This window comes from Rana temporaria, chromosome 12, assembly GCF_905171775.1.
Source record: "Rana temporaria chromosome 12, aRanTem1.1, whole genome shotgun sequence".
In the NCBI taxonomy this organism is placed as follows: Eukaryota; Metazoa; Chordata; class Amphibia; order Anura; family Ranidae; genus Rana; species Rana temporaria.
This window is the reverse complement of record NC_053500.1, coordinates 109789229-109814150: the sequence shown is the minus strand read 5'-3', so window position 1 is coordinate 109814150 and position 24922 is coordinate 109789229. Positions and strand designations below refer to the sequence as shown.

The window sequence follows — 24922 nt, the reverse complement described above, 5'->3', positions numbered from 1 at the left end:
ACCATCCACCGCCATCGACATTATTCCTTTAAACGCTGCGCTTCAAGCCTCACTTTCAGATTGCTCTTCTGCAGGGTAGTCTTCCGGGTCACGATTGCAGACTGACAGTGGTGAGAGCCGGCGGTGCAGAGGACAGTCTATGTGGACAGCTTTTCCCCGGATGCCTGCACTTAGATGTGACTCTTTTAATAATAACTTACTCTGCAATAAGATCGCTACTTTCCCACAGGGATGGTCCCTCTCTGCAGCATGCTGGTAGGAGTCTGGCTTTTCTACTCGGGTTGTGGCTGCTGTATTAAAAAAACAAAACTCTAGGACATTAAGCGCCTTTTGTTTTCAAGCACCTGGAATGTATTCTGCTGATTTAAACAGAGGACTCAGTTGGACTTTAATCGAGAACTAGTCACCAGTCAAGCTCTGCAGTGGGAAAAACATGTGCAATTCACTGGCTGTAGAACATTATTTTGCTGTGTATTTCGATGTTTGTCCAAGGTTTAGCTCTAAAGTAAGGATGAGCTCCGGCGTGTTCGCATAGAACACGTGCAGAGCCCGCCAGGAAGTCGGCACCCGCACTGCGCTAATAACAGCCAGGCAGACATTTCCCGATGCTCGGCTGCAGAGATCGGGAAATGTCTGCCTGGCTGTGATTAGCGCAGTGCGGGTGCCGACTTCCTAGCGGGCTCCGCACGTGTTCTATGCGAACACGCCGGAGCTCATCCTTACTCTAAAGGGTAACTCCACTTTTGTGGACGGAAAAGAAATGGCAATTAACCACTTAAGACCCGGACCAAAATGCAGGTAAAGGACCCGGCCAGTTTTTGCGATTCGGCACTGCGTCGTTTTAACTGACAATTGCGCGGTCGTGCGACGTGGCTCCCAAACAAAATTGGCGTCCTTTTTTTCCCACAAATAGAGCTTTCTTTTGGTGGTATTTGATCACCTCTGCGGTTTTTATTTTCTCCAGTCGCCTTTCAGGACAACCTTGGAGAGAGCGCAGCTCCGCCTCTTCATTAGGAAACACATGCTAATCTTTAAAAGCCCTCCTCTTCCACCATGGCCTCAGTTATTGTGTTTCCTCCGCCATGGTGGAAGCGCATGCTTGTGGACCAGGGGTGCTGCGCTCTTTCCAAGGTTGGAGGGGTAAGCCTTACCGTATCTGTTTGGTGTGCAGTGGCCATCCCAGGCTCCCCTAAGGGTGGGGGGAGTCCTCCGGAGTCTCCAGCCTCTCCCTGCTCAGTGGAGTGAAGGCTCTACAGGAAGCGGCGCTGAGTGCCCACGGGTCCGCTGTTTTTGGCTCAGGTGGCCGGGCGGCACACTACCGCATTGGCGGTGTTTATTTTTTGAAACGCCGCATGACGGTCCCGGGTCCTGGCGGGCAGGTGACGTCATGCACAGCGGCGTAGTTTCCTGTAGAGGCGTGGCGACGCGTGGTCCACGTCGCCTAGTAACGCAGAGGTCAGGGGACAGGTCTAAGAGCGGCGTCTTCCGGTTCCGGCCGTCTTTGATGACGCGCGGACCCGGGAAAGATTTAAAAATCATTCAGTCCCGGCTGTGTTTCTCTCGGCGATGGAAGAACCTACAGCCATGGCGGAGACAGGCGCCTCAGACGCTGCTCAGGTCCAGGTAGGGGGGTACAGCGGTGCCTCTATCCTTACTATTGGGCTTATGTGGTCTGTTATTTGTCCTCCTTTAGGGAGCCTGTACTGCAGGGTCAGAGGTAACTTCTCTCGGTCCCTGACAGTTTGCACTGGGTGGTGTTTTGTTAGCTGTGGATCTTTTCTATCACATCTTCCTTTTAAAGTGGTGGCGGTTTTTTCCTTGTTTGTAAAAAACCTATTGTTTCTCCAATGGTAAAATACCCTTTTTTGTGTTTTTAGGAGAAACAAAAAACTAAAAAGCCACCAACTCAAAGGAAATGTCCTTCCTGCAAAAACCCTCTTAGAGATTCATGGCAGAAGGCAATGTGTAAATCTTGTATTAAAGATTTAGTAGAGGAAGAGACATCCCAGCAATATAAAGTGTTATTTTCTTCAGTACAAGAACTTGCAAGTTCTTTAAACTCGGTCAAATCTATGTTGGTTCAGACTCCAGCAGTGCAAGCTGAACCCCAACATTTACCACCCAGCCCAAAAGCTTCCACCTCAAGGTCAGAGGTTACGGATTCAGGGGATGAAGGGACAAGTACTCTTCGCTCACTCAGGGATTCAGATGAGGAGGAAGAGGAAGGAGAGTACAGAAATTCCAGATACAAAGTCTCTCTAGATGAAGTAGATGATCTTCTTGAAGCAATTTATACTACACTTGATATTCAAGAAGAGGAGGTACAATTATCTCTTCATGACAAAATGTACCAGGGTCTGGATGCCTCCAAACACAAGGTTTTTCCAGTTCACAAAGTAGTATCAGATACTATTAGAAAAGAGTGGAAAGATCCAGAAAGGGGCCCCTTCTTTTCTAAAAGTCTAAGGAAAAGATTTCCCTTTGAAGATAAAGACTCTGAAGCCTGGAATAAAAAGCCAAAAGTTGATGCTGCCTTTTCCCAGGTGTCTCGACGCACGGATCTTGCGTTCGAAGACATGGGGATACTAAAAGATCCCATGGACAAAAGAGCGGACTCCCTGTTAAAGAAAGCTTGGGACTCTACTTCTCTTAGTCTAAAACCGGCAATGGCCTCCACAGTGGTGGCAAGAAACTTGGAGTGTTGGGTGGAAAAGCTGATGAACCATGTAGAAGCTGGTACACCAAGGAAGGATATCTTGGAATCCTTTCCATTGATTTTAAAATCAATCAGGTACATGGCTGATGCGTCAGCTGAATCAATTAAGTTGTCAGCTAGATCCTCTGCCCTGGTGAACTCAGCCAGACGTGCAGTATGGCTGAAAACCTGGACAGGGGACACAGCCTCTAAAGTCAAACTCTGCGGGTTACCCTTCTCAGGGGACTTACTGTTTGGACCGGATCTTGAAAAAATTCTGTATAGAACAGCCGACAAAAAGAAGGCTTTCCCGGCTAAGAAACAACCTGTTAAAAAGAATTTTCGTTCTTTTCCACAAACCTCCAAAAAAGAAGAAAACAAAAAGCGCTGGTTTCCTCAAAGAGGTAGAGGAAGAGGAGGTATCCTCTTTAAGTCACCCCAGGATCAGTCATCAAAAGACAAGTGACAATCTGACTCCTGTGGGGGGAAGACTGTCCGCTTTCTCTTCTCAGTGGAGCCTTCTGACCAAGAGCCCCTTTGTGAAAAACATAGTTACACAAGGATACAGTCTGGAGTTTTCAGAGTGCCCTCCTTGCAGGTTTTATGTGACAACCCTACCAAGGGATCAGGAAAAAGCTTCCGCAATGATGAACCTTCTAAAGGATCTGATCCAACAGGAAGTTATTGTCCAAGTCCCAAAAGATCAGGAGGGAAGAGGGTTTTACTCCCACATATTCTTAGTAAAAAAGCCTTCAGGCAAATATCGCCTAATTTTGAACTTGAAGATCCTGAACAAAACTATAAGGTACAAGCACTTCCGGATGGACACCATTTATTCCATCACAAAGTTATTAACACCAGAGTGCTTCATGGCCTCTCTGGATCTAAGGGATGCGTATCTACACGTGCCAATAGCGCAGGCCTCACAAAAGTTTCTACGCTTGGCAATAAACTTGGGAACTTCAATATGGCACCTCCAATTCAGAGCTCTGCCGTTCGGCCTCTCATCCTCACCAAGGATCTTTACAAAAGTGATGGCGGAAGCCTTGGAGCCTCTGAAACTGAGAGGGGTCTCAGTTGTTCCTTATCTGGACGACCTCTTATTCTTTGCAGGTTCAAGGGATCAGCTGGTTTCAGATCTCCAGACGTCCCAGGCTCATCTCGAGAGCCTGGGGTGGATATTGAATCTAGAAAAATCAAACCTAGACCCCTCACAGGAGATGAGGTTCCTCGGTTACACCATCAATTCAGTTCTACAGAAGGTGTTTCTCCCTCAAGAAAAAGTAGAAAAAGTAGTTTCTGCAGTGAGCCAGATTCAAACGAATCTCTCAGTGTCAGTACGTTCTGCCATGGCAGTCCTAGGTCAACTTACGGCCTCGATTCCTGCCATTCAATGGGCAAGGCTTCATTCCAGACCCCTACAGAGGAACATCCTACAGGAGTGGTCTCACCAGGAGTCACTGGAGAAAACCTTCTCTCTATCATCAAAGGTAAAACGGTCCCTCTGGTGGTGGAGAGATCCTTCCAATCTCACAAAAGGTCTCTCAGGGGTCCTTCCCTCGGACAAACGTCTGACAACAGACGCAAGTTCGTGGGGATGGGGAGCCCACCTGGATGGACAGACCGCACAAGGGTCATGGACCAAAGTGGAGGCAAGGAGGTCATCGAATTGGCGAGAACTAAAAGCCATTTTTGTGGGTCTCCTGGCTTTTCAACAGATGCTGAAGGGTTGTCATGTTCAAATTGTGTCGGACAACACTACAGCAGTGGCCTATGTGACCAGACAAGGCGGGACCAGGAGCCAGGGATTGATGGAGCTGGCCAATCAGTTACTGACTTGGGCGGAGAAAAATGTGGCCTCTTTGTCAGCAATCCACCTAAAAGGATCCCAAAACCTGCTGGCAGATCTTCTGAGCAGAAAGAAAGTAATAGAAGCAGAATGGAGTCTAAATCAGGAGATTTTCAACATGATCTCCAAGGAATGGGGACATCCTCAAGTAGACCTTTTTGCCAGTCAGCAAAACACGAAAGTTCAAAACTTCTTTTCTCTCCACAGAGAAGACCAGGCGATAGGCATAGATGCTCTAGCCCATCCCTGGGATTACCATCTGTGCTACGCCTTTCCCCCCTTTCCTTTGATTCCATTGGTCTTAAGGAAATTCAGAGAAGAGAAAACAGACCTAATTCTGATTGCTCCCTTTTGGCCAAAGAGGCCTTGGTTCGCAACCATACTGAACCTGGCCGCAAAACCTCCATGGAAGTTGCCTCCCAAGAAGGACCTTCTAACACAGGGATCTGTGTGTCACCCAGAAACAGACAGGTTACATCTAAGAGCTTGGTTTCTGAGGAAGACATTTTGAAAAACAAAGGCTTGTCTGACAAGGTTGTAAAAACTCTTCTGTCCAGTAGGAAGGAGGTAACAAGATCAATTTATCTTAAAGTGTGGAAGAAGTATAACTCATGGTGTTCTTCCAAGACCTTTCAAACTAAGAGTGTGGTCTCAGTGCTAGAATTTCTCCATGAAGGAATGGAAAAAGGACTTGCAGCCAGTACCTTAAAGACACAGGTAGCGGCTCTTTCTGTTTACTTAGAAAAAACTCTGTCCAGAGAACCTTTAATTTCCAGGTTTTTTAGGGCACTAGCTCGAAATAGGCCAGTGATCCTCAAAAGTTTTCCCAGTTGGGACTTATCGGTTGTACTACAAGGTTTGACGGGAGTTCCGTTCGAACCATTGGAGAATATTTCTTTGAAAAACTTAATCCTCAAAACAGTTTTTTTGGTGGCTATTACGTCAGCAAGACGAATCAGTGAGCTCCAAGCTCTGGCCATCACTGAACCCTTCCTAAGAATTTTTCCAGACCGAGTGATCCTTCAAACGGATCCTTCATTTCTTCCGAAAGTATCATCAAAATTTCACCGGTCACAGGAAATAGTGTTACCCACTTTTGCTTTAAACCCTTCTAATGCTGGAGAAGAAGCGTTCCATACACTAGACGTGAAAAGGTGTCTTTTACAGTTTCTTTCTGTCACCAGAGATTTCAGAAAGTCAAATGCTCTCTTTGTAGCTTTCTCAGGTCCCCGCAAGGGGGAAAAAGCATCCAAAAGTACTTTAGCCAGATGGCTTAAACTTGCTATTTCAGAAGCCTATAAAGCCAAAGGAGTCGTGCCTCCCTCAGGTATTGTGGCACACTCAACAAGGTCAACTGCAGTCTCCTGGGCCGAAAGAGCCGGCGCTACACCTGAGCAGATCTGCAAGGCCGCCACTTGGAGCAACTACTCAACGTTCCTAAGGCACTACAGGTTGGATCTATTGTCTGCCGCAGACCAAGCCTTTGGCAGAAAGGTTCTGCAAGCAGTAGTCCCACCCTAGGGTAAGTTACTTGTTTATCCTCTCCAAGGTTGTCCTGAAAGGCGACTGGAGAAAGACTTAGTTAGACTTACCGGTGACGGTATTTCTAAGAGCCTTTCAGGACAACCGCTGTTTCCCTCCCTAAATGTTAAAGTAATAAGTTATAAAATCTATCATGGTGTTGTGGTTTTCTGTGCTGTGTCTTCCAGAGTGTCGGACCACAATTACTGAGGCCATGGTGGAAGAGGAGGGCTTTTAAAGATTAGCATGTGTTTCCTAATGAAGAGGCGGAGCTGCGCTCTCTCCAAGGTTGTCCTGAAAGGCTCTTAGAAATACCGTCACCGGTAAGTCTAACTAAGTCTTTTTGCGCTATAAACAAAAATAGAGCGATAATTTTGAAAAAAATTCAATATTCTTTCCTTTTTGCTATAATAAATATCCCCCAAAAATATATAAAAAAATAATAATTTTCCTCAGTTTAGGCCGATACGTATTCTTCTTCCTAATTTTGGTAAAAAAAATCGCAATAAGCGTTTATCGATTGGTTTGCGCAAAATTTGTAGTGTTTACAAAATAGGGGATAGTTTTATTGCATTTTTATTAAAAACATTTATTTTTACTACTAATGGCGACAATCGGCGATTTTTTTTTTTTTTTTTTTTTTTTCGTGACCGCGACATTATGGCGGACAAATCGGACAATTTTGACACATTTTTGGGACAATTGTCATTTTCACAGCAAAAAAATGCTATAAAAATGCATTGTTTACTGTGAAAATGACAATTGCGGTTTGGGAGTTAACCACTAGGGGGCGCTGAAGGGGTTAAGTGTGACCTCATATGTGTTTCTACCTGTAGGGGGGGCGGGGCTGGACGTGTGACATCATTGATCGTGTTTCCCTATATCAGGGTACACACGATCAATGACAGCACCACAGTGAAGAACGGGGAAGCTGTGTTTACACACAGCTCTCCTCGTTCTTCAGCTCCGGGGACCGATCGCGGGACTCCAGCGGCGATCTGGTCCGCGGTCACGGAGCTTCGGACCGGGGCACGCGCCCGCGACCCACGGCTGGGCACTTAAAGAGGACGTACAGGTACGTGCTTGTGCCCAGCCGTGCCATTCTGCCGACGTATATGTGCAGGAGGCGGTCCTTAAGTGGTTAAAGAAAAAATAATATAGCGTATACAATTGCGACACAAGTCATATTGTAATTGAATGTTATTAAAATTACCTTTCCTTTTCTATCTGCAGCACTGTAATTTTCTGAAAATGCAATGCAACATGGCAAACTGGAGGTGTTTTGTACACAGAATGTTTAAAGAACGCACCCCAGAAACATAATTTCCTGCTTGTGCGATTGGCTCACTGATTTTCCCAGAAATCTACCCTAAGATACAAGTCAGATTTCAGGCATTCCCTGCAACAAAATGTCATTTATGGTGAGATACTCCCAATAGGAAATCGCATCTAAAGAGATGCAGGCCCAGCAGCTTTCCTCATTAAAGCCCTGCAGGTGCAGCAGCAGTTTTACAATTATGAAACCACTTCCTTTAGACTCTCTTTCCCACATGGATACAGGTAAACGCACAGTGATTTCTTCAGCCTGGGTTCACACTTATGCAATACCAGACATTGCATGTGATTTGCACCGTATTGCTGTGCACATCACATGCGATTGCCTGTGCAATGCAAATTTAGACATAGTTTGTATGGCTGAAATCGCATTGCATTCACACCAAAATAGTGCAGGACCCCTTTTTTGGTCCACGCTGGAATCCGCTCACATGGGTATTCAGAGTCGATTTCACAGTTCGCACTGCAAACTGATTTGGGGGTGTCATTGAGTTTTTATTGACACCCGTTCGCAGATGTCGGTGTGAACTGCCTGCGAGTCACTTGCGATGCAGGAACCCGCTGATTCCCATTGTGAACTGAGACTCGGAGTAACAGAAGGAAGGAATCTGCTACAAAGTTTGTTAAAATCCTTGCAATGTACATAGATCACCCAGAGGGGAATGTTTTTTTTTTTTTCTCAACAAATGTGGCATTACCATTTAACTGTGCCGCAGCAGTGCTGCCAAGTTCATATCAGCTGCACATTAATCTGCATGGCTGTCCAATTACTTAATAATGAGCACTGCCGATTAGGAATCTGGGCAGCCAACACAGGAAATGTAAATGAAGGTTACTAAAAAGGGTATTTCCTAGGCATCTTGCTTTTAGATGTTTTCGATGACATAGAAAATCTTTAGTTTTTTGATTAGTTCATTTTTAAGCCAGACACTAACCTAACCTGACTCTTAAACTAAAGAATTTACTCCAATTAACCCCGATTCTGCTGTGTACTTCCTCCCCCTGTGCCAGGAGCATCTGCGCTGATAGCATGAAAATCTCACACCAAATCTTTCAGCGTTTAGATCCCACAGCAATGGTGAACTTTTCCAACATTTAACTTGTGCAGCATGGTCTGTCCAGAGCAACTGGTCAACGTTGACCTATTTTACGCAGGGCATTTGATATGGTGCAAGTATCCTACATCCATGTAAATTACTTATAAATGGCATACATCTTATTTCTAGGGTTGCACCGATACCGAGCATTTGCACGAGTACTTTTACTTGTGCAAATGCTCCGATACTTGATCCGATACCTCCCGGCAACAGGCCAGTACACCAAACGTCCTCGGCATAGCAGGGGGTGCCGGGCAGCCTCAAAGATGATCATTGCGGTGTTGGGCGCAGTTGCAAGCACTGATCTCCCTGTATAGCTTTTCTGACAGCCGCTTCTCCTCCTCTTCCTGCCATGGCTGTCAGCTGCTTTATTGAAATCTATACGGGGAGATCGGTGCTTGTTTCTGCCCCCACCACCGCACCGATTATACCGGGGGTCCTCCTCTGGCTCCCATTGTTTTCCTCTGGCTCCCAGTGTTTTCCTCTGGCTCCCAGTGTTTTCCTCTGGCTCCCAGTGTTTTCCTCTGGCTCCCAGTGTTTTCCTCTGGCTCCCAGTGTTTTCCTCTGGCTCCCAGTGTTTTCCTCTAGTCCTCCCTCATCCTGGATCTGTCAGGATGGAGAGCAGAGGAAGGAGCCCGTAAATCTGTCATTTACCAGCTCCTTTCTTTTTCTGGGTGCACAGAGACGGTAATCAGTGACTCTGGCCATTCATAATTGAGCATTGTGACGATGCTTTAGTTTATGAATGAACAGGAGCCGCTGTCTCCTATCCATTTATCTTCAGAAGGGATGAGCGTCGGCGTGTCCGCACTCTCCACGTGCAGAACCCGCCAGGAAGGCTGCGCTAATCACAGGCAGGGAGACATTGTCCCGATGCTCGGCTGCAGAGATCAGTAAATGTCTCCATGCCTGTGATTAGTGAAGCCCCATGCAGACTTCCTGGCGGGCTCTGCACATGGACTGTGCGAACAGGCCGGAGCTCATCCCTAATCTTCAGTGCTGCTGAGAAAGGGACTAGGGAATCTCTATCCTCAGTCCCTTTCCCTGTCTGAAAAGGGAGATGTCAGGGGTCTGTTTAGACCCCTGATATCTCACCAAAGACACCACCCAACAGGGCTGATACCAAATATAAATATATAATTGTAAAAAAAGTTTAATGGTTAAATTGTAAAAAATAAAAAACACTGCCATCCACTCCCCCCCCCCCCCCCCCCCCAAAAAAGAGTATTGTAAAAAAAAATTGTAATAAAATAGAAACTACTGAGACAGTGCACGCCTCATCAGTGCCACCCCATTAATGCTGCCGCATGATATTAAAAAAAAAAAGAATCGGTATCAGCGAGTACATGACAAAAATAAGTATCGGTACGTGTACTTGGTCTTAAAGTGGTATCCGTGCATCCCAACTTATTTCCAAGCAGGAAGAGGCCCTTGACCTTTTAACTGCTTAATTTGTCCGCTTTGGTTTTGTTTGCCAATATGCCCTTTGATACTTTTTTCCTTTAAGCATGCTGTTTCTAAACTTAAACTTTTGGCTCAGGAGTGGTGGTGTTGCAAGGATTTGGCTGTTTTGTTGCTGGGTGATTCAAATCCTGGGAGACAATCAAACATGTTCTATAAAGCTGCATAGATTTAATATGACTCATAAAGAGATTTCATTGCAGAGATCGTGTTCCCTTTATTGAATTCTGTGTATGTCTTTATAGGCCAGTGCTGCAAAAGTTTTATTAACCTGGCTCCAAATGTTTTTGTCTTACAGACTCAGGCCACTGGACATCGAATTCATGAGACGCCTGAGTAAAGTGGTGAATATTGTACCCGTTATTGCCAAAGCAGATACATTAACTTTAGAAGAAAGAGATTATTTTAAACAGAGAGTAAGTTTCTATATCTTTTAATAGTGGCAACCAATAAGTGTGTTTTATCAGTAATGTCAGACAAGGGATTCACTTCCTGTATGTTAAAGTGCCCAACTGTCCAAACTATATACACACTAAAGGTATTCTGAAACAGGAAAAGCATTTCAAGCAAGCCCCCATTCACCTCTCTAGTCATAGGCATTGTGGAGGAATGTGTCTTCAAATATCAAAACAGACTTGTATCTGTGCACGGTAGATGTTGGCAGGCTGGCGGCCCCCTAATGTAAACAGCCAGCAGGTATGACTAAGGGCTTGTTCACTTAGTGTGCACTTTAGCGCAACACCTGATAAGTCAAGTGCACTTCATTCAGAATGGTACCCCAATGCACTTTCCAATGAACATGATTTGTATACATTATTTTTGGCAGCATACTGCACCACAACACACGTCTGAAAGCCACTTACCCTAATTAAGTTTAATATCCATAGTCTGGGCATTAATGATTCAAAGATGTATTTTTCCTGTGTGCTTGCAGTGTTGCCCTGTGCAAGTTTTTTTAGCCAAAGACAGGCCCAGTATGAGGCTTGTTAAAGTCCCATCTGGGTGGGAGGTGACCTGCTGCATCTGGGTGGGAGGTGACCTGCTGCATCTGGGTGGGCGGTGCCAGTGGCAAGTGACATGCTGCATCTGGGTGGGAGGTGACAGTGGCAAGTGACATATACAGAATATCGGTACCTGTTATTGGCTATTGGCCTATAAGGCGGCCTAAAATCGGTATCGGCCCTGGAAAAACGATATTGGTCGACCCCCCTACAACGACTTGCTTAGAGTGCTCATCAGTGCCCTGGTAGTTCCACAAGAACTACAAGCCATCATCTGCAAAGACTGACGGTACTTGTAGTTCTTGAATTCACAGAACTGTGCGGGTGGATGCTGAACATCTTGCGTGTTACACCCTAAATATGGGTGTAATATGTTCACACAGGTGAACTTTAAATCCTTTACCAAAAACTAAAATGTCACTTTTGGGTGGGCAATACCCTATTATAGTGAAAGTGAACCTAAAGAATCCCTGACAAGTAGAATTTTCTGACAGAAGAGCCCCAACTGGTCTCTTCTGTCATAAGGATTTCTCCCTGCCTGTCAAGGTTAATGTACACTAAGCCACGCATGCACAGCTCCGCATACATTTGTGTCACCCCTCTGTGCCGTGATGATTGGACTCCTATGCACAAATTGCCGAAAAGTCAGACCTTGGAAGGAACACTGACAGCGCTGGAGGGGCTCATTTGACAGGTAGTCTCCCATAGTGTGCTAATATTAGCCCATTATGACTAACTGCTCATGGGGCCCTTTTAGTTAAAAGAAAAAAAGTTTAATCTGCATTAAAGTTACATTTGGTGTATTAATTGTGCACTACAGGTCAGTTTAGCTGATGTCAGTGGGCTGTTGCAGTTTGTCATGCCGAGCAGCGGGGAATTTGTTTAACCAACATACAGTTACCGGTTTCCTGCGCTCTTCTGATCTTGATGAATGAAGTGTTGAAGAAGCATTACTGGTGCTTCCTGTGTGCCGGCTGCTATGACTATACACAGGATATTGTTTTAGGCCAATGAAACGGCTGCAATCAAAGATCTTTCACACTTTCTTGGATTATAAAGTTTATCTATTCGAATGTAAATCTTGTGTTTGTGTCCATAAAATGATCAATTCTAAGAAATGTATCTATTTGAAAATAGATTCATTCAGCTTGAGGCTGACAGTTGTAAAGGCCAACTGAAGATTCACACCATTTGTTTTCTATACATGTCTTGTACGGCTCTTAGGATTTTTAGGACTTAATCCATGCTATGCATCACGTTCATGCACATAAGTAAGGCAGGCCATGAATTGCCTTGAAAAGCACCTTAACACACAAAAATACAAATACATGTTTTAAAATAAGTTTATTTTGAAGGCAGCTTATTACAGTGCACAGATCGGATACACTGATGCTGTGCACTGCAAGGCGAGTATGTTGCACTCTGTTGCCTAAGTGGGTTGACGTGCTTTTCAGAATGTTCACGTTGTCCCAGTGCAATAGGGTGAATAGTCCTTTACTGGTTTTTGCCTGAATAGGCCTTAAAATGCCTTTTCCCTCCTAGTCAAAATGCTTCTTCTGAACTTCAACTACCGTGTTCTGTGATGGCACAGAATTCTAGCCGCACCCTTCATCACACGCATCCTCGCTCATACTTGTATTACGGATAAAGAGAGGTCTCTGTTGGGGCTTGTATATATGGTCATTGCTGTCAAACATAAGCTTTTATATTCCAACTACCGTATATTCCAACTCAGCACAGCTTAACCACTTAAGCCCCGGACCTTTAGGCAGCTAAATGCCCAGGCCAGGTTTTGCGATTCGGCACTGCGTCGCTTTAACAGACAATTGCGCGATCGTGCGAAGTGGCTCCCAAACAAAATTGGCGTCCCTTTTTCCCCATAAATAGAGCTTTCTTTTGGTGGTATTTGATCACCTCTGCGGTTTTTATTTTTTGCGCTATAAACAAAAATAGAGCGACAATTTTGAAAAAAATGCAATATTTTTTTACTTTTTGCTATAATAAATATCCCCCAAAAACATATATAAAAAAAAAAATCCTCAGTTTAGGCTGATACGTATTCTTCTACCTATTTTTGGTAAAAAAAATCGCAATAAGTGTTTATCGATTGGTTTGCGCAACATTTATAGCGTTTACAAAATAGGGGATAGTTTTATTGCATTTTTATTAATTATTTTTTTTTTACTACTAATGGCGGCGATCAGCGATTTTTTTCGTGACTGCGACATTATGGCGGACACTTCGGACAATTTTGACACATTTTTGGGACCATTGTCATTTTCACAGCAAAAAATGCATTTAAATTGCATTGTTTATTGTGAAAATGACAGTTGCAGTTTGGGAGTTAACCACAGGGGGCGCTGTAGGAGTTGGGGTTCACCTAGTGTGTGTTTACAACTGTAGGGGGGTGTGGCTGTAGGACTGACGTCACCGATCGAGTCTCCCTATATAAGAGATCACTCGATCGATGCGCCGCCACAGTGAAGCACGGGGAAGCCGTGTTTACATACGGCTCTCCCCGTTCTTCAGCTCCGGGGAGCAATCGCGACGGATCGGCTATAAACGAATAGCCGCGCCATCGTCCCGGATCGCTCCCCGAGGGAACCCGACCGCCGCATGCAGCGGGAGGGGGGGGGGTCCCGAACGGACCCCCCACCCGCTAGAAGGCAAGGACGTGTATATATACGTCCTTCTGCCTGTACGTGCCATTCTGTGGACGTAAATAGGCGTGCGGCGGGCATTAAGTGGTTAACACAAGTTTAAATGCAAAAGATGGCGAATGATCCTTGCCTGCAATGCATCTCTAGATTTTTCAGTTGATTTGCGTTCTTGCCGCCTGCCAACTACCCCTAATTAAGCTGCAATAGGCTGCAGAGGGGAATCTTTACATGCTGCGGCTGCGATGATTCGCTTTATGACCGCGACTCAATGGGGAAGCGATACAAACGCCCCGCAGCGGCGTGCAATGCACATGGTTTCAACGCAATTATTTGCAGAAATGGGTTTAAAACAGGGGGTGAGGAGGCGTTGCATCACTTCCTTACCACCTGTCAGTAGCCTTTGGAGCACGAAAGCAGATCGGGCTTTACTGGAACAAGAGATTTAGACACGCCTCTAAATCTACGCTAATAGGACATGCAGATGAAATGGAGCTTAAGATCATCCATACTGAATAAAAAACGTTGCTTCTACAGGAGTTTTGTGTTCTGCCTGTAGATGCAACTCAATGTTATCCTTTGTGTCCATACACATTAGGACGTTTACAGGCATATTTTTGAGAACAACGTTTAGAGGCAGGAAAAAAAAAACTTCTCATTCGCGATTCTGATTGGAGCTCACTGGCAGAAAAAACGTAAAACACTCCTAAATTCGTTGAAATTTGTCTAAAAAAAATGCTCTATATGGACGTTTTTTACTCCAAAAAGAACAGACTTTTTTTAAGCCCAGTGTGCATGGAGCCTTAGAATAAATGGGGAATCTGCAGCAGGTAAACAATGCCCTTCTACACAAGCCCTTAAACTAGGTATACCAGAGCACAGCACAACGCCCATTGTCTGGTATTACAAAATGTAAGCAGCAGCAATTTTTCACACATTAATAGGTAGATTCACAAAGAGTTAGGCCGGCTTATCAGTAGATAAGCCGGCCTAACTCAGATTCTACGCCGACGGATGTTTAAGCGTATGCTCAAACAGAGATACGCTTAAACATATCGAAGATACGACGGCTTGCGCCGTCCTATCTTAGATTGCAATATTTTGGATGGCCGCTAGGTGGCGCTTCCATTGCGGTCGTACGCCAGGCCGACGCAGTACTTTTACGCAGTTTATGTAAAAGATAGGCCGCGTAAAGTTAGAGCTAGGCTCTAGTGGAATAGTAATGTCAAGTATGGCCGCCGTTCCCGCCGCGAAATTTGAATTTTTTACGTCGTTTGCGTAAGTCGTCCGCGAATCGGGGTTTACGTCCACGTCAAAATCAATAGGGCCCGTACGGCGTACTTAGCCGGAATGCGCACTGGGAAATGTAGGCGCCCGGCGCATGCGCAGTAACATAAAACGTCAAAGACGTGAGGTCAAGCCTCATTACCATACAACACGCCCCCCTCCAACCCATTTGAATTAGGCGCCCTTACGCCCGCCGCGTTTACACTACGCCGCCCTAAGTAAGGAGGTCAGTGCCCTGAGAACCATGTACTTGCCTCTCTTACTTAAGGCGGCGTAGTGTAAACATGCTAGGCTACGCCGCCGCAAATTAGCGCGCCCCTACCTGAATCTACCCAAATGTGAGTGGTAGCTTACTATTTTTTTTTTAATTGGGGGAAAAAACAACTTTATTGAGAGGAAATGCACATATTACAACAAATTTGGATACATATGTCAGAAATGGTAATTGTAAACACATTTGTCATGGTCCCGTTGCACCAATCCCTTCAGCCAGGGAAAACAACTTACCGTATATACTCGAGTATAAGTCGAGTTTTTCAGCACATTTTTTTTATGCTGAAAATGCCCCCCTCGGCTTATACTCGAGTCAACTTTTTGCGCCTGATCTTCCGGACTTTGGGTCCCCTGGACCCCAAACTTGGCACACATGTAGCCCAACTCTTCCGCTACAAGTGTGCAAAGCTTGTTGTCCGGGGGACCTACTGCTGGGGAGCTCCGATTTATTTATTTTTTTTCTTCCCCCAAAGCCGGACACCCCTTCCATAGACTCCCATGTTAAACGGTAATTTCTCCAGTGATTTTGGGGACCCAGGTACCGGCCGGTCATAGGTCCCCTAGATCCGGAACTTGGCAGACATGTAGCCCCATTTCTCCTCTACAAGTGTGCAAAGTTTGTTGTCTGGGAGACACTGATTTTTCAAAGCCGGGCACCCCTTCCATAGACTCCCATGTTAAATGTCAGTCTAGTCATGGGCACAGTGAGGCATGGACACAGTGAGGCATGCAGATGGACATCCTAGGCTTATACTCGAGTCAATACGTTTTCCCATTTATTTTTTTTGTGGTAAAATTAGGTGCCTCGGCTTATATTCGGGTCGGCTTATACTCGAGTATATACTGTATGTCGGTAACAATTTATTTCTAGTTCCTGTAAACCAGGATATCGCTCACCAAAAAGATGGGAGGTTGAACAGCTTAATAATTTTCAATGGTCATCCTAACCCAATGGGCTGAAGCATGCATTAGTGCCTGGAAACACGTGAACCTCATGAGGCGAATATTGCCAGGAACGCTTTCTTGGCCCCACACATAACAGAATTCTCTTTCTCTGATTTTCTGGAATCCACATTGCAGATGATTTTTCCATCATTACTAGAAAGGCCAAGTGATATCCAGGGAAGTTCAGCTTGTGACAGCTAATTAGGGCTTTTGTGTCACCTAATCAGGTGCTCCCAAGATGCACAGTTTTTCTAGTAGGTACCGGTATATAAAAAGCTTCCCCGTATTGTCTTTATTTGCACGGATTTTGAGGCAAGGAACAGATTCTTCAAATACATTTTCTGGCTGCAAATTGTTACAATTTTAGCAAACCAGAACAGCACATTGCCCCAAAGATTATATGTTAGGAAATATTTCTGTGGTTGGCATAAAAGAATGTTTCCTCTGTCTTTACAGATCCGTCAAGATCTACAGAACAATGGTATAGATATCTATCCTCAGAAGGAGTTTGATGAGGATGCGGAAGACCGGCTGGTGAATGAAAAGATCAGAGTAAGTAGCCAGTTGTCTTGTGTTGCCTGGATGGTTGTATCGCACTTTATAGGTAGAATACAATCATTATTTAGTTACATAGTTGGGTTGAAAATAAGTCCATCTACTTTAACCACTTAAGGCAGTGTTTCTCAATTCCAGTCCTCAGGCCCCCCCAACAGGTCAGGTTTTCAGGATTTCCATTATTTTGCACAGGTGATTTGATCAGTTTCACTGCCTTGGTAATCACCACAGCCTTTTCATCTGAGGGAAATCCTGAAAACCTGACCTGTTGGGGGGGCCTGAGGACTGGAATTGAGAAACACTGACTTAAGGACCGGACCAATATGCTGCTAAATGACCCAAGGGGTTTTTACAATTCGGCACTGCGTCGCTTTAACTGACAATTGCGCGGTCGTGCGACGTGGCTCCCAAACAAAATTGGCGTCCTTTTTTCCCCACAAATAGAGCTTTCTTTTGGTGGTATTTGATCACCTCTGCGGTTTTTATTTTTTGCACTATAAACAAAAATAGAGCGACAATTTCTAAAAAAATGCAATATTTTTTACTTTTTGCTGTAATAAATATCCCCCAAAAACATATATAAACATTTTTTTTTCCTCAGTTTAGGCCGATGCGTATTCTTCTACCTATTTTTGTTAAAAAAAAAATCGCAATAAGCGTCTATCGATTGGTTTGCGCAAAATTTATAGCGTTTACAAAATAGGGAATAGTTGTATTGCATTTTTATTAATTTTATTTTTTTTACTACTAATGGCGGCGATCAGCGTTTTTTTTTCGTGACTGCAACATTATGGCGGACACTTCGGACAATTTTGACACATTTTTGGGAATATTGTCATTTTCACAGCAAAAAATGCATTTAAATTGCATTGTTTATTGTGAAAATGACAGTTGCCGTTTGGGAGTTAACCACAGGTGGCGCTGTAGGAGTTAGGTTTCACCTAGTGTGTGTTTACAACTGTAGGGGGGTGTGGCTGTAGGACTGACGTCATCGATCGAGTCTCCCTATAAAAGGGATCACTCGATCGATGCAGCCGCCACAGTGAAGCACAGGGAAGCCGTGTTTACATACGTCAATCCCTCGAGAGGCAATCGGATATTCCCTGGTCCAACTTTACCTATAAACGTTAGTTATGGTGTATTCCTGCCTACCAGGGATGCACTCAGGCGTGTTCAGATCCTAGTCCAAACGCACCTTATTTTGCCAGTAAGCTGTCACTGCACAAAGCCAATCATTGGCGGCCAAGGCATTCCCTGCCATGCAGGCGCATGTCTACGCGCCCCTTGTATATGTGTAGCTGTGCCTACTGCTCATATTCATCATGCTAATGAGCCTTTCTCTCTTCTGTCGCAGGAAATGATTCCATTTGCTGTTGTTGGTAGTGACCAAGAGTACCAAATTAATGGTAGGCGAATACTGGGCCGGAAAACCAAGTGGGGGACCATTGAAGGTAAGTTGACAAATGCTATCTGGTAAGATTTGTTTGTATTTACTCTACAGCGTCACCTATTGTACAGTTGAACCTCGGATTACCAGCTTAATCCGTTTCAGGAGTATGCTCGTAATTCAAAGTAATCATATATCAAAGCGAGTTTTCCCATTGAAGTCAATGGAAACAAAAATAATTTGTTCCGCATTGACTTGGTGGGGGGGCGCCAGAGAGCGCCGAAAAGGCAGAGGACACTCCGGCTCGTTTTCCTGCGCCCCGTACCTCAGTCCAAATGCGGTACTGCAGGCCAATGTTCGGCTTTTCTCGGCTCCTGCGCCCAGTACCTCAGGCCTATTTTCGGCTCTGCTCGGCTTCTGCGCCCCCGTACCTCAGGCCAAATGAGGTACTGCAGGCCTATTTAGCTTAAATTCTGCTCGTCTTGCGAGTCAACACTCGCGAAACCGAGTCAGAATAAAAAAAAAAAAAAAGTTGCTTGCAAATCAAAACGCTCTCAAACCAAGTTACTCTTAAACCAAGCTTCCACTGTATTAAAAATCCGAGCTCCAGGTCGATCAAACAAAGAAAAATAATTCAACTTTATCAGAAGGCAGCATTTTTATGTTCTAGTTTTGGGATGGAGCAGGAAAGGCTCGGAGCCTCTATCCACGCTGGAGACGGAGGTGACCAAACTGCATTTTTAATGGTATAAAAAAGTTGATGTCACCAGGGTGGCTTTGGCATCTAGCAGGGCTGTGTAAATCTCAGGAATGGATGGACAGAAATCCAAGTGTTTAGTCAGGTACTACCATATATGTATTCATCTGTGTATATTTAGCCGTTTGCCTTGTGTTGAGCTTTAAATATTGGTGGGGCTTTATAATTATTGCTAGGTACACCCAACTCTGTGTATACTCCATTTACTAAAGGCAATTTCACTTTGCACTACAAGTGCAAAGTGCACTTGAAATTGCACTGAAAGTGCATTTGGAAGTGCAGTCGCTGTAGATCTGAGGGGGACATGCAAGGAAAATAAAAAACAGCATTTTAGCTTGCACGTGATTGGATAATAAAATCAGCAGAGCTTCCCCTCATTTCAGATCTACCCCTCAGATTTACAGCGACTGCACTTCCAAGTTCACTTTCAGTGCAATTCCATGTGCCCTTTGCACTTGTAGTTTGCGCTTGTAGTGCAAAGTGGATTTGCCTTTAGTAAATAACCCCCCATGTGTCTAATTCACTTGTTGCTATATTATAATTTATAGGCAGGTTGGGTCATGGTAATATGCCCAATTTGCTTGTATCCATCTACAAATGCTGCCAAGAAGACCACATTTAGTCTTCTGAGTAATCTTGGCTCAAAATAAATAAAATCCCACTGTAAAGTGCACATTTGGTAACTGTTTATTTTATCCATTTGGTTCATGGCTCTGTTTACTTGAGCATTAGCCTTTGGGAGGATCTTGGCAGAGCTCACCCCAATGTTTTTGATGGGTGCTGGCTGCATTTGGAGTTTGCTTTTCTAGCTTTTAAATGCTAACAAAAGCCGTGCCTTAAGAAAAGTAGATCTGCAAATGTGAAAAATGTTTTTCCAGATTAGCTCGACAACTTAAAGTAGTATTAAATGCTGCAATTTGTATCCACTCTTCTTAGGGCGGTAAACATTCTGCAGTACATTTTATTCAAATGTTTTTGAAATTCTGTCTGCTGACGGCTGCAGAGCGCTCTGTGCTGCCTCTCCAAACTTTGGGTAGGAAAGCGTACCACCAAAGTGCTGTTCTCTTTGCACATGCAGGCTCACTCTGCTGTCTATTAAACTGCTGGAGGAGAGAGGAGCCAGGGAGTTGGCTTGCTGCTGTAGGCGACTTGTAGCACTGAATGCATGAGCAGGGCCACCATCAGGAATTATGGGGCCCCTTACACAGCTTCAGGCATGGGGCAGAGAACCGGGGGGGGGGCGCAAGCCCACATGCAGAGGTGGCAGGTGGCTCCATGAGATCCAGGAAGTGGATGGAGCCACCCTAAAGAAGGAGCAGGGGGAAGGGTCTATTTTTTAAGATGGAATGCAATGCAACCACATGGTTAATATGAATACAACAGCGCAAAGGTGGGAAGTGCTGAGGTTTGCAGCACTATGGGCATATAACATTTCAGGGTTTGGTGTCACATTAAGTATTTGATTAATGCATTGGCTCAACTTCTTTTTATCATAGGCCCCACCCAGGATCTGACCCACTAGACCAGGGGTCACGAACTGGTGGCCCTCCAGCTGTTAAAGAACTATAATTTCCATGAGACATTGCAAGGCTGACAGTTACAAGCATAATTCCCATAGTCAGAGGCATGATGGGACTTGTAGTTCTGCAACAGCTGGAGGGCTGTGAGTTTATAACCCCTGTGCTGGACTGATGGGAAACTAGTGGGATCCCCATGCATCTGTTTTTAGCGGATAGGATCGGCTGTCAATGGATACATGTCCATTGACACCCGCCACTCCCATAGAGGGCAATGGATGGTCCGATCGTATCCGCCTAAAAGACTGATAGGTGGACCCAGTCAGTCCAACCATGTGAAAGGGGCCTAAGACTGAATAACCAGCAAAACTGTTTTGGATTTTACTTTCGGAAACAGTAATGAGGCCCTTATATTGGGTACTGAATGCACTGATCTATTGATTGATTGCATGACACATGCTTTAAATAGTCTATAAACAATAGAAGAATTGGTGCATTAGGGACTACTCCAGGAAGGGCACCTGGGCACTGCCCAGGGGCCCCAGCTGCATGGGGGGGGCCTGTACTTCCCCAAAGCAGCTGGTCCTTGAGCCCACACTGCCCTGAAATTGGGGGCCCCCATGATGGCACTGAGAGTGATAGATGCAAAGGGGAGACAGTCTGCCTTCTACCTACTTAATGTCTGTTTAACTGCACTGTCATCATTGTAGGGGCCCCAGAGCATCACTTTGCCCAGGGGCCCATGATGCTATTAAGACGGCCCTGACTCCAGGGACCCTGTGGGGCACCCTCAATGACAGAGCGGCTTCTGAGAGTAGGATCCTGACTGCTGTATCTTGGCCCATTCTGAGGTCCAGCACTCCTCCAACACATGAGTGGAGAATGCTATCAACTCCATACATGCTATCATATTCTGCAGATTTTCTACAGAAGCAGGCTTTGGTGGTGGCCCCCACACGTTAAAATGCTTAACTTTCTTTTACTGTAATGTTTCATGTTACCAGATCCCTTGTGAACTCTTGGCATTCCTTTTAGCAAATTTCAGGTAGCCAAATGTCACTCTAGACCTTGGTTATGTGGCGAACCACTGGAAGAATTTCCCAGATCCACCTTTTCTCTAAAGTCCCGTACACACGATCGGAATTTCCGATGGAAAAAGTCTGACCGTGTGTATGCCCCATCGGAGTAATTTCCATCAAAAATTCCGATAAATTCCATCAGAGTTTAGATGGAGAACATGTTCTCTTTTACTTCGATGGAATTCCGATGTGATTTTGGTCGGACAAAGGTCCGATCGTGTGTACGGGCCTTTAGACTACTAACGATTGAAGGAGCTATTTAAGCCACTAGGTTATGAGCATTCTGATATTTTAGGTTCACTTTAGAATCTTTACACCCCAAGGCTGTAGATCAGGGGTAGGCAACCTCGGCCCGCCAGCTGTGGTGAAACTACAAATCCCATCATGCCTCTCTGCCTCTAGGAGTGAGTTATGCCTGTGACAGTCGGGGTCTTGCAATGTCTCATGGGACTTGTTTTATTGTCAAAGCTATATTGAACAAGCTTACGTTAGAAGCCAACTGGCTAACGTGCACAGCTTCACCAGTTTTAGTATTTTTCCCCCACTGTGTCATTTGTGTCAACTATCGGCATGAATCGCTTCTTCTGACAAGTTTTCCTGACCCCAAGAGGATATTGGTGACACGGGAGGGACATCCAGCAGATTGACAGCCTCAGCTCTCTTCCTGTGTGCTGTTTGGAGGGGGTGTGTGTTTCTTCCCTCCAATCGGCTATCAGAACTCTCCTTGCTGAGCTTTGCAGAGTGCATCTTAAGCTCTCCGCCTAGGGTTGCCACCTTATCCCTTTAAACCCGAACACATATTACACAAGTTCTGAGGCTAATTTAATGCAGATAAGGCACCAAGTGAGTTTAGTTGCCACCTTAATCAGCCACAGAACCTGTGTAATTGATACGTGTTCGGTTTTAAAGGAATGAGGTGGCAATCCTATGTCGGGGCCCCCCCCCCTTTTTTTTTAAACTTTCAGACAAGTTTAAAAATTCAGGACTTTGAACAAATGTAGGGAACAGAAGACTGCCGATAGACAGATGCAACTTTTGTAGGAGGATTTGTTTAACTTCTGTGTATGACCCCCGAGTGTATTCCCTTCACTGGGTGTATGGAAGGGCTTATAACCACTTTAACCTCCTCCCGCCCGTGCTATAGCTGAATGCCCGGTACAACACAGGCCTTAAAGTGGAGGTTCACCCTTTAAAAAAAATTCTGGCGTTACACAGAGTCGCGCCATCCTACTGACAGAATGCCGGTGTTTTTGTTTTTTTTTCTCAGCACATACCTCTTAATCCTGATTTTCACCTCACGGCAATCCCGCGGGAGTGGGTGTTCCCAAGCACTGCCTGTGATTGGCAGGCTTCCGAACGGCGCATACTGCGCGTCACAGGTTGCCGACAGAACCCGACCGTCGGTGTGCAGGCGCCGTATAGAGCCGCACCGACGTTCGTTTTTTTTTGGCAACCTGTGACGCGCAGTATGCGCCGTTCGGAAGCCTGTCAATCACAGGCAGTGCTTGGGAACGCCCACTCCCGCGGGATTGCCGTGAGGTGAAAATCGGGATTAAGAGATGTGCTGAGAAAAAAAAAAAAACACCGGCATTCTGTCGGTAGGATGGCGCGACTCTGTGTGATGTCAGAATTTTTTTTTGAGGGTGAACTTCCACTTTAAATGCTTGGAGACCGTCATATGACATCCTCCCATGCATGAGCTGCCTGTGCACCCCCAGCAGCATATGCTCTGTGATCAGAGTCAATGAGACTCGACTGATCACAGATCGAAGTGAGTGGCCGATCCTGGGCCCTTACCACATGACCAGCTGTTGGCAAATGACAGCTGATCACGTGATGTAAACAGAAGATCGATAATCTTTTCTTTTCTTTTTTTTTTCCCCCAGTGTGAGAGAGGGGGGGGGGAGCTGATCGCCGGCTTCTGTCAGGGACATTGGTCCCTCACACAGAGAGCCGGGAGTGCCTCATCTGTGCCACCTGCCAGTTCCCACAGTGCCACTTATCAATGCTCATCAGTATCCCTTACCATTGCCCATCAGTACCTATCGGTGCTCATGAACACACCTCAATGAAGGAGAAAAATTACTTGTTTTCAAAATGTTATAACAAACTATGAAACTGTTTGTTTTTTCAAAATCTTTGGTCTTTTATTTATTTTTAATTTTTGCAAAAAATAAAAAAATCCAGCAGTTATTAAATACCACCAAAGGAAATCTCTATTTGTGTGAATTTTTTTTTTTATAAAAATGTCATTTGTGTACAGTGTGTTGCATGACCGCGCAACTGTCATTCAAAGTGTGGCGAGCCCTGAAAATTGGACTGGGCAGGAAGGGGGTTTAAGTGGTTAAAGGAAACCTGTCCTGAGTGAAATCTATAGGAGAAATATATAAGCTACCATTGCTGAAATCTTCTGAGTCTGCCCCTTGCCTCCTCCCCTGCTAATCCAGCGACTTCAATACTTTTTGGCTCGGTGACCTGGAACAAGTTTACAGATCAGAAGTTCTGACTCCATTGTGACTTGTCTTCATGCCTGCTCGTGGCTCAGAAAGTTTTAGTCATTTGATCGGGAATGCCAAGCAACTTGCATTTTCGGAATGTCTGTAAAAGATCTGTGATCAGTCGCTGTGGGTTGGGGCACCCCGTTATATCTCTCCAGTGCAATGCCTGGTTTTGCTTAGCTCAGATTTATTTGATATTCTATTTCTGTTTTATTTGAGTCTATCTCAGCACCTTTTCCCTCCTCTGGATGTATAGCAAGGCTTTGCTGGCTGTTCTATATCCAGCAGACTCTTGGACCAGGCCAGCACATGATCTGTGGCTAGCATCTCCTGCCACGTCTGTACTTTTAATTCAGATCGAGGTTACTCGCGCACCCCTCTCCTCCCACCACCCCCTCTTTCCACTCCACAGGCTCACGTTGTTCTTTGGCTTCAGACAAGTGGCGTGTCCAACGTCGAGGAGATTTTAACTCTTTGTTAAAGAATGCAAAGGCTTCCCCTTTTTATATACAGTGTACAATTAAGGGGATTAGCCTGGATCATTATGATGGATAAGAATTAAAAAAAAAAAATGATTTTTTGGGGGAAAAGTCATTGCCAGCCCCTTAAGTTCTGCTAAGATGCTTGCTTTGTTTGCAGATCCCCTGAAAGTAATTGTGACTTAAAACTTTTATTGCATGCATCTTGTTACAATTCAGCCTTGGCTAATGCCTGCCACCTGGTGGCCAATAATGAAAATGATTGTTCATTTTTTAATAAAGGTTTCAAGTCTGCTATTGACCCTCTTAACGTCAGCGTATGCGTAGCAGTGGGCTTTAACACAGAACTGCCTCAAATCAAATGTATATATTTACCTAGAAAAATGGTGACATGTTCAATACTTATTTTACCCGCTGTATTTGAGATCGGCTTAAAGTGATTGTAAAAGAAAAAATGTTCTTTAAAAAAATAACAAACATGTTATACTTGCCTTCTCTCTGCATTAGAGCAGCCACAATCCTCTTCTTA

At 44.9% G+C, this 24922-nt stretch overlaps 1 protein-coding gene across 4 annotated transcripts in view; it reads left to right on the top strand.

The window, feature by feature from the left end:
- SEPTIN9 (septin 9) overlaps positions 1-24922 on the top strand; it is a 421638-nt gene that overhangs the window by 388953 nt on the left and 7763 nt on the right. For all 4 annotated transcript variants that reach the window (XM_040330151.1, XM_040330153.1, XM_040330152.1 and 1 more), the window contains 3 exons: positions 10257-10374; positions 16578-16673; positions 18031-18127. In XM_040330151.1, coding sequence (XP_040186085.1) covers positions 10257-10374; positions 16578-16673; positions 18031-18127 — 311 coding nt within the window. The remainder of the gene's footprint in view (positions 1-10256; positions 10375-16577; positions 16674-18030; positions 18128-24922) is intronic.